Raw genomic sequence first — 17,479 nt, 5'->3', positions numbered from 1 at the left:
ACAGCAAACGTATGCACGAGATCAAAGAGGTCACAAATCAGAAGAAAAGTGGGGCAACAACAGAATGTATAAAAGCAAAAGACAACTCTACAATTATGGAAAAAGGAAAAATAATGCAAAGATAGTCAGAATACATCAAAGACCTATACAACGACAAAGACCGAGAAGACAACTTTGATATTGGCAACAACAACGAGGGCCCAGCAATACTGAAAGAAGAAGTGGAACATGCTGTGAAGAAAATGCGAAAGGGGAAATCATCAGGACCAGATAACATTCCGGTTGAACTGTATGAAGCGCTAGAAGATTTTGGTGTAGAGAAATTAACAATCTTATTGAATAGAATATACAACAGTGGCAAAGTACCAGAAGATCTTTTAAAGACAGTATTCATTGCACTGCCCAAGAATCCAGATGCAACAGAGTGTGGACACAAAACAGTTAGTTTAATGAGCCACCTCACAAAAGTTCTACTTAGAATCATCGTGCTCAGAATAAGAAACAAAATTAAACCAGAGATCAGTGAAGAACATTGCGGCTTTGTCGAAGGCAAGGGAACATCAAACACCACTTACATTCTCAGGAATATTATTGAAAGGTACAACAAGACCTATACTTCTGTTTCATTGACTACACAAAAGCCTTTGACACAGTGAAACACCAAGTCATCATGAAAATGCTTAAAGATATTAATATCGATGGAAAAGATCTAAGAATAATCAGGAATCTCTACTGGCAACAAAGTGCAGCCATACTGATAGACAACGAGATTGGTGAATATCAGCCAATAAAGCGAGGAGTCGGACAGGGTTGTGTTCTATCACCAGACCTGTTCTCTCTGTACAGTGAAAACATCATGAGAACCATACAAGACCTACCTGGAATAAGTATAGGAGGATACAATATCATCAACCTCCGCTATACGGATGATACAGTACTGATAGCAAACAGTGAAGTAAGTTTACAGAAACTAGTATCTACCATCAATACAGAGAGAGAAAGACTTGGCCTAACCTTAAACAAAAAGAAAACTGAAGTAATGGTAATATCGAAGAAACCTGCTATCCCAAACTGTAGGATCGAATTGGGAAATGAAATCCTGAAACAAGTTCACAACTTCAAATACCTTGGATCATGGGTAACATCTGATGGCAAATGTGAAACAGACATAAAAGCAAGAATAGCAATGACAAGAACAGCATTTACAGAAATGAGAAACATCCGAATGAACAAGAAAATAGCAATTGACATCCACCTTAGAACTCTCAGCTGCTACATCCATCCTATGTTGATGTATGGCTGCGAGTCATGGACCATCACAAATGCAATGGGAAAAAGAATCAATGCAGCAGAGATGTGATTCCTCAGAAGAATGCCAGGCATATCATATACGGACAGGATATCCAACGAAGAAGTTCGACAGAGAACGAAAACAAAACATACATTACTTAAAAAAATCAGAAAACAGCAATCAAAATTCTTTGGACACGTCATGCAAAGAGAGACGTTAGAACATTTAGTTACAACTGGAAAGCTGGAAGGAAAAAGAATCAGAGGCAAACAGAGAATGAAAATGATGATTGGAATAACATCATGGTTAGAAATAGGGGAGGCAGCAACTACAATTCGGAGGGTCAGGGGCTGTGATGGATGGACAGACCTGCTCACCCACGCCAAACGGCAAGACACCTGAATGAATAAACTGTTCTTGACCCTGGTAGTGAGAGTCCTGAGGCACCTGTACCTTCTACCTGATGGCAGCAGCGAGAAAAGAGCATGGTCTGGGTGGTGAGGATCCTTGACCATGGATACTGCTTTTCTATAGCAATGTTTCATGTAGATGTGTTCAACGGTTGGGAGGGTTTTACCCGTGATGTACTGAGCCAAATCCACAACCTTCTGTAGGATTTTCCTTTCAAAGGCATTGGTGTTCCCATACCAGGCCATAATGTAGCCAGTCAGCACACCTACCACCATATATCTAAAGAAGTTTGCCAATATTTTTGATGACATCCCAAACCCCTGCAGACTCCTGAGAAAATAGAGGTGCTGTTGTGCTTTCTTCAGAATAATATTTATATGACGGGTTCAAGACAGATTCCCTGAGATAGTGACACCAGGAATTTAAAGTTACTGACCCTCTCCACCTCTGATCCTCCGATGATTACCGGCTCATGGACCTCTGGTTTCCCTCCCTTGAAGTCTACAACCAGTTCCTTGGTCTTATGGACATTAAGTGAGAGGTGGTTGCTATTACACCACCCAGCCAAGTTTTTATTCTCCCTCCTGTACGCTGATTCATCACACCCTTGATACAGCCCACAACAGTGGTGTCATCAGCAAACTTGTATATGGTGTTGGAGCTGTACTGAGCCACACAGTCATGGGTGTAAAGTGAATAGAGTAGGGGGTTAAGCACACAGTCCTGCAGTGCTCCAGTGCTGATGGAGACTGTGGAGATGTTTTTGCCAATCTGAATTGACTGGGGTCTACAACTGAGGAAATCCAAGATCCAGTTGCACAAAGGGGTATTGAGGCCTTGGAGTTTACTGATTAGTTTTGAGGGGATGATGGTGTTAAATGCTGAGCTGTAATCGATAAAGAGCATCCTGATGTATGCATCTTTGCTGTCCAGATGTGCCAGGGATATGTGAAGACCCAACAAGATCTCACTGTGGATGTAAGTTCCATTGTTCTTCCCGGACCTCCGTATCCCCTTTTGCCTATCACCTGTCCAGCTCTCGGCTCTATCCCTCCCCCTCCTGTCTTCTCCTATCATTTTGGATCTCCCCTTCCCCCTCCAACTTTCAAATCCCTTACTCACTCTTCCTTCAGTTAGTCCTGACGAAGGGTCTCAGCCTGAAACGTCGACTGCACCTCTTCCTAGGGATGCTGCCTGGCCTGCTGCATTCACCAGCAACTTTGATGTATGTTGCTTGAATTTCCAGCATCTGCAGAATTCCTGTTGTTTCCATTGTGCAATAGTCATTTAGACAGGTTACCATGCTCTTGTTGGGCACTGGTATGACTAAAGCCTGCTTGAAGCAGGTGGGTACCACACACTTCTGGTTGAAGGTATCCTGAATACATCAGCCAGTTGGTCGGCATAGGTCTTCAGCATTCAGTCTGGTACTCTGTCCAGACCGGATTCTTTCCTTGGATTCACTCTCTTGAAGGCAGCCCGCATGCATCGGGTGGTGTCTGAAAACATGTATCAGCAAGGGAGATGAGGTTGAGTACAGGGCTATGGTAGGAAACTTTGTCACATGGTGTGAGCAGAATTATCTGCAGCTTAATGTGAAAAAGACCAAGGAGCTGGTGTTAGACTTGAGGAGAGCTAAGGTACCGGTGACCCCTGTTTCCATCCAGGGGGTCAGTGTGGACATGGTGGAGGATTACAAATACCTGGGGATACGAATTGACAATAAACTGGACTGGTCAAAGAACACTGAGGCTGTCTACAAGAAGGGTCAGAGCCGTCTCTATTTCCTGAGGAGACTGAGGTCCTTTAACATCTGGCAGACGATGCTGAAGATGTTCTACGAGTCTGTGGTGGCCAGTGCTATCATGTTTGCTGTTGTGTGCTGGGGCAGCAGGCTGAGGGTAGCAGACACCAACAGAATCAACAAACTCATTCGTAAGGCCAGTGATGTTGTGGGGATGGAACTGGACTCTCTGACGGTGGTGTCTGAAAAGAGGATGCTGTCTAAGTTGCATGCCATCTTGGTTAATGTCTCCCATCCATTACATAATGTACTGGTTGGGCACAGGAGTACATTCAGCCAGAGACTCATTCCACTGAGATGCAACACAGAACGTCATAGGAAGTCATTCCTGCCTGTGGCCATCAAACTTTACAACTCCTCCCTTGGAGGGTCAGACACCCTGAGCCAATAGGCTGGTCCTGGACTTATTTCATAATTTACTGGCATAATTTCAATATTACTATTTAACTATTTATGGTTCTATTACTATTTATTATTTATGGTGCAACTGTAACGAAAACCAATTTCTCTCGGGATCAATAAACTATGATTATGACAATAACTATGTCACCTTTAGATATTGAGACCAAAGGATCATCGTTGATATCGGGGCTGCGATGGTTCCTCCCTGTCCTGGTGGTCAAAGCAAGCATAGAAGGCAGTGAGCTCATCTGGAAGGGAAGCTCTGCTGTCCCCTATTTTGCAGGATTTAGCTTTGTAGGTGGTTATGGTATTCAAACCCTGTCACAGCTGTCGAGCATCCCTCATTGATTCCAGTTTAGTCTGGAATCTTCACTTCACCCGAGAGATGGCTTTCTGGAGATCATATCTGAAACTCTTGTTGCATTCTTGATCTTCAGATTTGAATGCCTGTGCTCTGACTCTCAGCAGGTTCTGGAGAACCTGGTTCTACAGGTTACAGGAAATCAATTTCGTGGGGACACACTCATCCACAGCTGTTTCTGTATCAACCCTGGTGTTCAGATGAGTTCTTGACCACAGTCCAGTCCAATGACTCAGGGCAGTCCTGTAACCGTTCTTCAGCCTTCCACTTCGCTGTCTTGATCTCTGGAGCCCTGTTCTGTTTTTCAAATCTTTTTATTATGTTTTTTCAAAATAAACACGAGTACATCGAAGTAAACAACACTCACAATGTCTCAAGAAAAAAAACATTATATAAAGATTGAAAAAATTTTGTGATGGGAAAAAACCCCTACTAAGCAAGAAAAGTGGGAAAAAAGAAAAATCCCATTAGGTGTTCACCCCCAGAGCCATGCGTCATACATAAAGCTTCTGAATATAAACATCAAACCGCCAGCAAAAAAGAAAGTACCAAAAAAAATTTACAATTAGATTGTGGAGAATCCATCAATTAACTCAAATGATAATGACGAGCAAATGAACCCCCTCCCCCTCCTCTTCCCCCTCTATATAACCCTCTCCCTCCTCTCTTTATCCTTCTCCCCTCTCTCTTTCTCTCACTCCTCTTTGAGGGTCCTCTTCTTTTTCAGTAGCTTTAGCACGACTCATCACAAAGCAAAGAGGAAATTAAATAGGAGCACCTATAAAAGCGCTGCTACTCCAACAACAGCCGGTTGGATCTGCATGCTAGTAGCTAAGGAGGATGTGCAGGCTTGGAGAGGTTTCAGAGGAGGGTCACAAGAACGATTCCGGGAATGAAAGGGTTGATGCACTATCAATTACTCCAAAAGACTGGAAGTAGAGTAAATACTGAAAGGGTTTTATTAACAGTAAAATGGATCCACGTCCATGCTGTATATCTATCCATCTTCATTCTCTCCCTTCCCCTCTCTCTATCATCTCCCCTCTCTCTCCCTCTCCCCTTTCTGTATTCCTTTCTCCACCCTCCCTCAATCTATCCCTCTCCCCCATATCCGTCTCTCTTGGTTCTTCCCCCTCTCTATCACTCTCTTTCTATCCCTCTCTTCACCCTCTCCCCCTTTTCTCCATCTCCCACCCCTCCTCTATCTCTTTCCCTCCCACACTCTATCCCTCTCCAGCTCTCTCTCTCCTTTATCTCTCCCCTCCTCTATCCATCCCTCTCCCCCCTCTATCCATCTCCACTCTGCTTCCCTCTCCCTGCTCTCTGTATCCCTCAGCCCACTCTCTATCCTTATCCCACCCTCTATCCCTCTTCCCATTTCTGTATCCTGCTCTCCTTTCTTTGTCCCTCTCCCCCTCCATATAATCCTGTCCCTCCTCTCTTTATCCTTCTCCTCTCTCTCTTTCCCTCACACCTGAGTCTCTCTCACCGCTCCTTCTATCCTTGTATCTCACTCTCTATCCTTATCCCCTTCTCTCTACTTCTCACGCCTGCTCTCTCTATCCTTCTCCCTCCACTCCCTATACCCCTCACCCCATAATCTGTCCTGTCCCCGATCTCTACCCCTAACACTCTCCCCTCTCTCTATCCCTTTCCTGCACTCTCTCTATCCCTCTCCCCACCCTTTCTATCAATCTCCCCTCTATCTATCCTCTCCCTCTCTCAAACCCTCACCCTCCTATCTATCCCTCCCCCCTCTTATGGTGTTGAATGCTGAACTGTAGTCCAAGAATGCTGATCTTGGACTACAGTTCAGCATTCAACAGCATAACTCGCTCCAGGCTTGTCAAGAATCTCAGAGACCTCAGCCTTCACCCTGCCTCATGTAGCTGGATCCTGGACTTCCTGTCAGATCACCGGCAGGTGGTAAGAGTGGGCTCCCTCACCTCTGCCCCTCAGGGCTGTGTCCTAAGTCCCCTCCTTTACTTTCTGTATACCCATGACTGTGTTGCTACCCACAGCTCTAATCCACTAATTAAAATTTGCTGATGATACTATATTGATTGGCCTAATCTCAAACAATAACGAGGCAGCCTACAGAGAAGAGGTCATCACCCTAACACAGTGGTGTCAAGAAAACAACCTCTCCCTCAATGTCGCAAAAACAAAGGAGCTGTTGTGGACTACAGGAGGAATGGAGACAGGCTAACCCCTATTGACATCAATGGATCTGGGGCCCAGAGGGTGAACAGCTTTATGTTCCTCAGCATCTACATCACTGAGGATCTCACGTGTTCTGTACATACCGGCTGTGTGCTGAAAAAAGGCACAACAGCTCCTCTTTCACCTCAGACGGTTGAGGAAGTTTGGTATGGGCTCCCAAATCCTAAGTGCTTTCTATAGGGGCACAATTGAGAGCATCCTGACCGGCTGCATCACTGCCTGATATGGGAACTGTACTTCCCTCAATCGCAGGGCTCTGCAGAGAGTGGTGTGGACAGCCCAGCGCATCTGTAGATGTGAACTTCCCACTATTCAGGAGATTTACAAAGACCGGTGTGTAAAAAAGGGCCCCAAGGATCATTGGGGACCCAAATCACCCCGACCACAAACTGTTCCAGCTGCTACCATTCGGGAAACGGTACCGCAACATAAAAGCCAGGACCAACGGGCTCCGGGACAGATTCTTCCACCAGGCCATCAGACTGATTCATTCATGCTGACACAATTGTATTTCTATGTTATATTGACTGTCCGAATGTACATACTATTTTTTACAAATTACTATCAATTGCACATTTAGACAGAGACGTAACGTAAAGATTTTTACTCATGTATATGAAGGATGTGAGAAATAAAGCCAACTCATTCCTCTCTTCCCTGTACTCCTCTCTCGAATTCCCTCCAGCTCCCGTGCGCGCCCCCGCGTGCGTATGCCCGCCACCCGCCGGAGGAACGTGACTTCCCGCCGCGCGCAGTGCATAATGGGAGGAGCCGAAAGATGGCGGATTTTGACGAGTTAAGGGTGAGTGGATGAAGTGGGGGAGACGCCGGCGGCGGGGGAGGGCGCGTAAATGTCGACAGGCGGCTCGCATTTAGATATCCCGAGTCTCCCCTCAATTGTCGACTTTTATCCGCAGGTTTTTTCACGCGGTTTATTAGCTGACTGAAATGTTGTCTCTGCGAGTTAGGTTTTTCGGGCCGCCTGGTCTGCAGGGCTCATCTCCGTCGGAATTTTATTAATGCTAACTCCAGACTATATCTTTTTCAAAAAATCTCAGTTTCGATTCTTTTTCTAAATGTGTGGACAACGTAAATTTTATTGGATGTTTGTCTCTCGGGGAGAGCCGCGCATTTGCGCGCTGTGGGGGAGATCTCGTTGTTGCCAGTGACTTTGACGCTTCACTCTTTTTTTCCTGCAAACATATTTTCTAGGACGTATTTCAGTGCAGGATTTTGCCTCCTCTTTCACCCCCCCCCCCACTAGGACAGATGTTAATGGAAAAGCAAAAGCTGCAGTTGTAAATTTGAATTAAAAACAGAAAATGAGAATTTCAGCAAACCAGGCAGTACAGGAGAATGACCTTCCATCAAACTAGCCAAATTAGAATATTTAAACATTTCTTGGTTCTGACAAAAAATCATTAATGTGTAATATGTTTAAAAGATGTCCACTTGCTATGTCTTTTTCTTACTGTTTGTATCAAAAAGTTGTTATTGCTCAGTTGTCAGTAATGAACAGCTACCTTTTGGATATGTAAAGACCATAAATTGCTTTTCTTACACAGAACAATCTTACTGCAGACCCTTTGCTAGATAATTGGATCTGTTAGCCTGTTATTTAAAAAAATCTAGCTCTAGAAATGTTTTACATTCAAAACTTGTTTTAAACAAAACAGATTAGAATGCACAATTGCCTTAAAGTTGAAGGCTGAAAGGATTTCTGCCCCATTTCTAGTGTTTCAAATGTCATATCTCAAATGTTATTTTGAAGCCAAATAGATCAAGTTAACTTTTTTTCCATTGAAAAATATTTGAAAGAGCATTGTGTGACATAAATATGGCCACAAGGGCATTTTTTCCTTGAAAGACAAGAATAGCAGGAAATTGAAAAGTACCTAAGATATTTTATTAAGATACAGCGCACAATAAGCCTTTCAGGCCCTTCAAGTCATGCTGCCCAGTAATCCCCAATTTAACCAAGCCTAATCACGGAACAATTTACAGTGACCAATTCATCTGCCAATTGGTCCGTCTTGGGCCGGGAGGGAACCCGTGCAGTCCAAGAAGGCAACATGGCAGCACAGCAGTTAGTACAATGCTTTACAGTACAGGTGACCCAGGTAAATCGTTTCATGATTGGGATAGGATGAAATTGGAGGATTGCTGGGTGGCGGACTCAGTACTTTATCACTAAATAAGTGAAAATAACTGTGGCCGTCCCTTAATTGGCCAAAATATATTCATCCCGATGTGTCCCTATTAACCGGAACCCACAGTATTTGTATTGTTGGCTAATGAGAAGTATTGGTTAGGAATCTGCTCACTGCAATAAGCAGGAGCAAATTGTTCTGAATTTATGTTGGATTGGAGAGGTGTTTTATGATGGAGCCTAACTTACTATGCTAAGTAGATCCAGGAGCATGCAGTTACTTGACTTGCCACAAAGTGATGTTTGCATGATGATGATTAAAGGTGCATTTTCACCACTGTGGATTTGATACCTACAAACATTTGCATCATTAAGCTTTTAAATTGGTTTGCAAGTAAATGTTTTTAACAATTGGTGAGGAGTTTAAAATTTAAGATTGTTTAATGTCATTTCCTGCACACAAATGTAAAAGAGAAAGAAATAATTGTTACTTTAGATCTGATGAAGCACAAAAATAAAATGCAGTAAGATAAGGAACACAATAGTAATGAAAAAAATAATAAATATAATTACATAAGATAGCTATTATACATTGATTGTATGTCCATAAAGTGACATTAAGCACAGGAGTGTCTGTACTTATGGTGACTCTTAACAGGAAATGATAAAGTAGTGTGGGTATTGGTTACTGTGTGGAGATGTTGATCAACTGTACTGTTTGCGGAAGGTAACTGTTTATGAAATCTGGTGGTCCTGGTGTGAATGTTACGTAACCTCCTTCCTGAAGGGAGTGGGGCAAACAGTCCATGAGTGGGGTGGGTGGGATCCTTCATGATGATACACTAAGTTTTTGTCATTGCTCAAATGGAAATAATTTTTATGGTATAGAAACAGATTTACCACATTTAATAATCCATCTATACTCAAAAATATCCTTCATTTCTTGGCCCCACACCATTGTTTTTTATTAAATTTTATCCTTGGCTCTTTTCTGGTTCTCATTCCCATGATGCCCTTGAACCTTATTAGGACCAAAGGTTGTTCATCAACACTGAAGATGTCTAACTTTACCTCTCTGTTACTTCACTCTGGACTTTTGTTTTCAGACTTAGAAACACAAAAAATCTACAGCACATTACAGGCCCTTTCGGCCCACAGTTTTGTGCTGACCACGTAACCTACTCTAGAAGCTGCCTAGCATTACCCTACCGTATACCCCTCTATTTTTCTAAGCTCCATGTACCTATCTAAGAATCTCTTAAAAGACCTTATTGTATACGCCTCTACCACCTTCGCTGGCAATGCCTTCCATGCACCCATCACTCTCTGTGGAAAAACTTGCCTCTGACATCCCTCTTGTACCTGCTTCCAAGCACCTTAAAACGATGCCCCCTTGTGTTAGCCATTTCAGCCCTTGGGAAAAGCCTCTGGCTATCCACACGATCAATGCCTCTCATCATCTTATACACCTCTATCAGGTCACCTCTCATCCTCTGTCGCTCCAAGGAAAAAAGGCCAAGTTCACTCAACCTATTCTGGTAAGTCATGCTCCCCAATCCAGGCAACATCCTTTCAAATCTCCTCTGCACTCTCTCCATAGCATCCACATCCTACTATCCTACAGTCTACTTTTTTGATTTTCAGACCTAAATTCCCTAGGTTCACACGTCAGGAACAGTTATTACTTTGCAAGTTGCAACCACCAAGCTGGCATGAAAAGCTTCAATCATCACTACTCTGAACTGATTCTATAACCTTTCAAGGACTCTACAACTCATGTTCACAGTATTTTTTTAAATTCGCAGGTTGGTTGTTTGCTAGTCTTTATTTATGTACAGTTTTTTGTAGATTTTACTGTATTTTATTTTCCTATAAATGCCTGAAAGAAAATTAATCTCAAGGAAGTATATGGTGATATGTATTAATTTGATAATAAATTTGCTTAGACTTTGACTAAATGAGGTGCACTTTCCTCATTTAAACTTTAGGGTGAACGAATGTTTTCTTCAGCTCTCTTGATTAATTCCATCTTCCTCCACAGACAGCACTTCATTTAGGAACTAACAACCTTGGCGATCTCCTTACAGTTCCATCTTCTGTATCCTCTTCACAAAGGCTGCTACCTAGATTACAATGGATTGGGTCATCAGTTAATCTGGCAGTTGATTACTTGAGACATTGTTGCTCAATTGGGACAGGAGCCTGTGCTGGAAGTTTCTAACCAGCATCAGTCACGTGCACGTGTGGTCATTAGGATCTACACAGTGCTTGAAACTAAGTTTTTATACAGCATCACTTTTGTATGTTTGTGTTCAAAAAGCAGTGATTTTTGTCACTGATTGTTGAAAGAAACAAGTAGTAAGACAATTCAGAACTGCTTTGCTCACTGTGGTTTCCAACATTCAGGTTTAAGGATGCCAGAAACATCTGAGAGTGAAAATGAAATGATTTCACTACTATAAGTTAGGAACTTTTGAAGAATTTGAAGGTATTGACGATCAGAATCAGAACTGGGTTTAATATCATCAGCATATGTTGTGAAATTTGTTGTTTTTGAGGCAGCATACTGTTAAAATAGAATCTGAATAAAACTCGGAAGACCAGCTTCTTATAGTTACAATAGTTTATTGCACACCCCCCTGCAGGAGTTTGAGACCCAGTTGTCGAAGGGAAGGCACGTAAGTACTGCCACCATCCGACGAGTGGGCCCACTTAGTCAGGTTACCATTGCAAGATGTTGTTAGAACTGGTACGCCCACCAAGTCTGTTGGTGCAAAACTTAATTACTTAGACAAGAGAGTCCGCTAAATCAAGGCATAATGACAGATGGATGTGCTGTCCAGTCCTTATCAGTTATCCCCTTTGCTTGGCCCTGACTTAATTACAGATGGATATTCATTCCTGTCCTTATCGGTGAGTCCTCCTCCCCCCTACTCAAACGAGGGTACAATGTTATCAAACTCCCATTGTCTCTCTGTACACCAAGGGAGAACCAGTATAAACTGGTTTTTTTAGCTAACTGCTGAAGACAGAGTTACTTCAGTTCAAAAATTCCTATTCAGTGCCAGTTATTCTTTTAGCCAGAGGTTACAAAGGTTCAAAATTATTCTTTTATATCCTCAATTCCTCAATACAATGCAATACATAATAATAAAAATATCTGTGAATATATATGTTAAATCAGTTTCCCGACCTTTTTTAGCCCAACGCGCCCCCCCCCCCAAAGCACATCATAATTGGCAACGCCCCCCAAAAGCACCTTCATACATGCCAGTGCCCCTCTTAGGCACAATATACTTTCTGATACCCGCCCCCATAGTGTAAAACCATGTCTTACCATATGCTAACATGAGAAAAATGGTTGTTTTAAATTTTTATTTCTCTTTAAACCCAGCTTACGCAGTACCTCTGCGCTGTACAGCAGCTTTGATATCAAAGTGATCATTGAGCTTGCTGGTTGTTTTAAGCAAGAGTTGGAATGTCTAGTTCAAGTTGTGACAGCAAAAGCCTGAAATCCCAATGTGGGACACTTCTCTCCCCTTTCTCGATCTCTCAGCCTCCGTCTCTGGAGACAGACTGTCCATTGATATCTTCTACAAGCCTGCTGACTCTCATAACTACCTCGACTGCACCTCTTCCCACCCTGCCACATGCAAAAATACCATTCCCTATTCCCAGTTCCTCCGTCTCTGCCGCTTCTGCTCCCAGGATGAGGCTTTCCGTTTCAGGACATCTCAAATGTCCTTTTTCTTTAAGGATCGTGGTTTCCCTTCTGCTGTCATCAATGATGCCCTCACCCGCATCTCCTCCATTTCCCGCACTTCGGCCCTCAGCCCAACCTCCCGCCACCACAAGAAGGACAGAGTTCCCCTTGTCCTCACCTACCACCCCACCAGCTTCCGGATCCAGCACAATATCCTTCACAACCTCTGCCACCTTCAACAGGACCCCAACACTATGCACATCTTTCCCTCTCCACCCCTCTCTACTTTCCGCAGGGATCGGTCCCTCCGCAACTCCCTGATCCGCACGTCCCTCCCCACGGATCTCCCACCTGGCACTTATCCCTGTAAGCATAAGTGCTACACCTGTCCTTACACCTCCTCTCTTGCCACCATTCAGGGCCCCAAACAGTCCTTCCAGGTGAGGCAACACTTCACTTGTGAGTCTGTTGGGGTCATCTATTGCATCCGGTGCTCCTGGTGCAGCTTCCTCTACATCAGTGAAACCCGACGCAGATTGGGGGACCGCTTCGTCGAGCACCTCTGCTCTGTCCGCCCGAACAGACAGGATCTCCCAGTTGCTACCCACTTCAACTCTGCTTCCCATTCCCCTTCGGATATGTCCATACATGGCCTCCTCTACTGCCATGATGAGGCTAAACTCAGGTTGGAGGAGCAACACCTCATATACCGACTGGGTAGTCTCCAGCCCCTTGGTTTGAACAACACATATCAAAGTTGCTGGTGAACGCAGCAGGCCAGGCAGCATCTCTAGGAAGAGATACAGTCGACGTTTCAGGCCGAGACCCTTCATCAGGACTAACTGAAGGAAGAGTTAGTAAGAGATTTGAAAGTGGGAGGGGGAGATCCAAAATGATAGGAGAAGACAGGAGGGGGAGGGATGGAGCCAAGAGCTGGACAGGTGATTGGCAAGGGGGATATGAGAGGATCATGGGACAGGAGGTCCGGGGAGAAAGACAAGGGGGGCGGGGAACCAGAGGATGGGCAAGGGGTATAGTGAGAGGGACAGAGGGAGAAAAAGGAGAGTGAGAGAAAGAATGTGTGTATAAAAATAAATAACGGATGGGGTAGGAGGGGGAGGTGGGGCATTAGCGGAAGTTAGAGAAGTCGATGTTCATGCCATCAGGTTGGAGGCTACCCAGACGGAATATAAGGTGTTGTTCCTCCAACCTGAGTGTGGCTTCATCTCTACAGTAGAGGAGGCCGTGGATAGACATGTCAGAATGGGAATGGGATGTGGAATTAAAATAGTTTGAACATAGAATTCTCCAACTTCTGGTAATTCCCTCCCCGCCCTTCCCCATCCCTATTTCACTCTGCCCCCTCCCCCAGCTGCCTATCACCTCCCTCATGGTTCCGCCTCCTTCTACTACCCACTGTGTTTTCCCCTATTCCTTCTTCACCTTTCCTGCCTATCCCCTCCCTGCTTCCCCTCTCCCACCCCTTTATCTTTCCCCTTACTGGTTTTTCACCTGGAACCTACCAGTCTTCTCCTTCCCACCCTCCCCCCACCTTCGTTATAGGGCCTCTGCCCCTTCCCCCTACAGTCCTGATGAAGGATTCCGGCCCGAAACGTTGACCGATCTTTTCCACGGATGCTGCCTGACCTGCTGAGTTCCTCCAGCGTGTTGTGAGTGTTACAATGTCCCAGCGGTTTCTGTTTCTTGTGAGTATGTGGTTCGCTGCACTGAAGGCTCTTTCAACAAGGTAGGAGGGTGGAAGTGCAATGAAGAACAGTTTGGCTCTTCTCCAATGACCAGGAAATTTTGTATGAAAGTAGCCATGTACCAAGAAAGCTGGCATTTTTGCTTCTTCATCATTTTGAATTTCAATAATTTCTTCTTACAGGCTCTCTTCCCACTCTTCCACCTTGCAAAGCAATGGGTTAATTACCCAGTATGGAATTTCCAGATTGTTCAAATCCTTGAATCGATTCTAAAAATCCCTCGGTGACTGTGGGTGTAGCAGTACTCTTGCAGATAATCATCTGTGAAAGAGAGTGCTGTGGTTGGTGACGCTTGTTTAAAAGGAAAGCTTTGCGAGCGTTCAGGCTCATTACGGTGGCCCAATCAGCGGTGGTAGCAGAGCACAATGAGGAGGTTTCTCACAGGTTGGTGACACTTGTTTAAAAGGAGAGCTTCGTGGGTGTTTGGGCTCATTCTGACAGCCCAATCAGCGGTGGTAGCAGAGTACAGCGACGAGGTTTCTCACAGGTGGACGACGCTTGTTTAAAAGGAGAGCTTCACGGGCATTCAGGTTCATTCTGGCGCTCCAATCAGTGGCAGAAGCAGAGCACAGCGAGGAGGTTTCTCACAGGTCGGCGAAGCTTGTTTAAAGGGAGAGCTTCGTGGGTGTTCGGGCTCATTCCGGTGGGTGCAGAGCACAGTGAGTTAAGTAGAAGTACAGAAGGGATTAGTGGGACAGTCATTGTTGGGAGTAGGCGAGTGATGAGAGTAGGAGTGTCAGGCTATGGCTCAGGTGTTGGCTTTGGGTAAGTTTCTGTTAGGCTTTTTTTTCTCTTGCTGTACCTGGTGTAGTAAATGGCCGTTGTGTGTTCTTCATGCTGGACGTTAGAGGCCTGGGAGACCCGGAATCTTCCTGAGAATTACAGTTGCATGAAGTGCATTCAGCTGCAGCTCCTTGAAGACCGTGTTAGGGAACTGGAGAAGCAGCTGGATGACCTTCGGCTTGTACGGGAGAGTGAGGTGGTAATTGATCAGAGTTACAGGGAAGTAGTCACCCCGAAGTTGCAGGAGGCGAGCAGCTGGGTGACCGTCAGGAGAAATGGAAATGTTAATAGGCAGTTAGAGCACGCTTGTGGCCATTTCCCTGAATAATAAATATACCATTTTGGATACTGTTATGAGGGATGCCCTCCCAGGGAAGTGCCACAGAGACCGGGTTACTGGCACTGAGCATGGGTCCGTGGTGCAGAGGGAAAGAAGGAGAAGAGGGGGCTCAGTAAAACATAGAAATCTACAGCACATTACAGGCCCTTTGGACCACAATGTTGTGCTGACCATGCAACCTACTTTAGAAGCTGCCTAGAATTCCTTACTGGAATGCCCACTATTTTTCTAAACTCCCTGTTCCTATATAGGAGTCTCTTAAAAGACCCTATTGTATCCGCCTCTACCACTTTCACTGGCAGTGCAATCCACGCACCCACCACTCTGTGTGGAAAAACTTGCCTCTGACATCCTCCCTGAACCTACTTCCAAGCACCTTAAAACTATGTCCCCTCGTGTTAGCCATTTCAGCCCTGGGAAAAAGCCTCTGACTATCCATATGGTCAATGCTTCTTATCATTTTATACACCTCTATCAGATCACCGCTCATCCTCCGTCACTCCCAAGGAAAAAAGGCCAAGTTCACTCAACCTATTCTCATAAGGCATGCTCCCCAATCTGGCAATATCCTTGTAAATCTCCTCTGCACTCTCTCTATAGTATCCACATCCTTCCTGTAATGAGCTGACCAGAACTGAACACAGTACTCCAAGGGGGTCTACCCAAGGTCTTGTATAGCTGTAACATTACCTCACGGCTGTTGAACTCAGTCCCACGGTTGATGAATGCCAACACACCATATGCTTTCTTAACAACACTGTCAACCTGCGCAGCAACTTTGAATGTCCTGTGGACACAGACTCCAGGATCTCTCAGACCCTCCATACTCCAATAGTCTAACCATTAGTATTATATTCTGTCCTCAAATTTGACCTACCAGAATGAACCGTTTCACACTTATCTGGGCTGAAGTCCATCTGCTACTTCTCAGCCCGGTTCTGCATATTATTGATGTCCCGCTGTAACCTCTGGCAACCCTCCAGACTATCCACAACACCCCCAACCTTTGTGTCATCAGCAAACTTACTAACCCACCCTTCTACTTCTTCATCCAGGTCAATTATAAAAATCACAAAGAGGAGGGGGTCCCTGGACAGATCCCTGCAGAACACCAATGGTCACCGACCTCCTTGTAGAATACAAACCATCTACAACCAACCTTTTCCTTCTGTGGATGAAGCAATTCTGGATCCACAAAACAAGGTCTCCTTGGACCCCATATCTCCTTACTTCCTGAAGGAGCCTTGCATGGGAAACCTTATCATATGCCTTACTGAAATCTATATACACTACATTCCCCCCCCTCCCCCATTGCTCTACCTTCATCAGTGGGTTTTGTTATGTCCTCAAAGAACTCAATCTGGCTTGTAAAACGACCTGCAGTTGACAAAGCCATGCTGATTATTCCTAATCAGATTATTTCTCTCCAAATGCTCCTAAATCCCGCCTCAGAGTCTTCTCCAACAACTTGCCCACTACTATAGTCAGGCTCACTGGTCTATAATTTCCTGGGTTATCTCTACTCCCTTTCCTGAACAAGGGAACAACATTTGCAACCCTCCAATCCTCCGGCACTTCTCCCATGCCTATTGATGATGCAATCATCATTGCAAGAAGCTCTGCAATCTCCTCCCTCGCTTCCCACAGTTTAAGTTTAAGGCATCCGTTAGTCTTGCGAGACCATGGATCTGCGCCTGGAAAGTCTTCACTCTCCAGGGCTCAGGCCCGGGCAAGGTCGTATGGAAGACCGGCAGTTGCCCATGCTACAAGTCTCCCCTCTCCACGACACCGATGTTGTTCAAGGGAAGGGCAAGGGCTGATGCAGCTTGGCACCAGTGTTGTTGCAGAGCGCTGTGTGGTTAAGTACCTTGCTCAAGGGCACGACACACTGCCTCGGCTGGAGCTCGAACTCACGACCTTCAGGTCGCTAGTCGAATGCCTTAACCACTTGGCCACATGCCCACAGTAGCCTGAGGTATATCTCATCCGGTCCCAGTGACATATCTAACAGTGGTTTTCAAAAGCTTCTGCACATCCTCTTTCTTAACGTGTATATGCTCAAGTGTTTCAGTCTGCTGTAAGTTATCCCCACAATTGCCAAGGTCTTTTTCCCTGGTGAACACTGAAGCAAAACATTCATTAAGTACCTCTGCTACCACCTCCGACTCCATGCCCACATTTCCACAATCACACCTGATTGGTCATATTCTCACACGGTTCATCCTCTTGCTCTTCAGATATTTGTA

At 44.9% G+C, this 17,479-nt stretch overlaps 2 protein-coding genes across 6 annotated transcripts in view; one reads left to right on the top strand and one right to left on the bottom strand.

Moving 5' to 3' along the window:
* katnal2 (katanin p60 subunit A-like 2) overlaps window positions 1-7,172 on the bottom strand; it is a 143,294-nt gene extending 136,122 nt beyond the window's left edge. Inside the window, exon 1 of the mRNA XM_063042581.1 lies at window positions 7,100-7,172. The gene's annotated coding sequence lies outside the window, so the exon portion shown is untranslated. The remainder of the gene's footprint in view (window positions 1-7,099) is intronic.
* Window positions 7,173-7,183: 11 nt separating this feature from the next.
* The window catches only part of pias2 (protein inhibitor of activated STAT, 2), a 111,325-nt gene continuing 101,029 nt past the window's right edge, over window positions 7,184-17,479 (top strand). For 3 of the 5 annotated variants that reach the window (XM_063042578.1, XM_063042575.1, XM_063042574.1), the window contains exon 1: window positions 7,184-7,294. In XM_063042578.1, coding sequence (XP_062898648.1) covers window positions 7,271-7,294 — 24 coding nt within the window. In that variant the 5' untranslated portion in view covers window positions 7,184-7,270. Of the gene's footprint in view, window positions 7,295-13,996; window positions 14,015-14,232; window positions 14,495-17,479 lie in introns of those variants that run through there. The other 2 variants (XM_063042576.1, XM_063042577.1) reach the window with 2 other exon arrangements.

The sequence above is a fragment of the Mobula hypostoma genome, chromosome 3 (genome assembly GCF_963921235.1).
Source record: "Mobula hypostoma chromosome 3, sMobHyp1.1, whole genome shotgun sequence".
Classification (NCBI taxonomy): Eukaryota; Metazoa; Chordata; class Chondrichthyes; order Myliobatiformes; family Myliobatidae; genus Mobula; species Mobula hypostoma.
The sequence above is the reverse complement of the archived record's forward strand: the minus strand, read 5'-3'. Positions and strand labels throughout refer to the sequence as shown.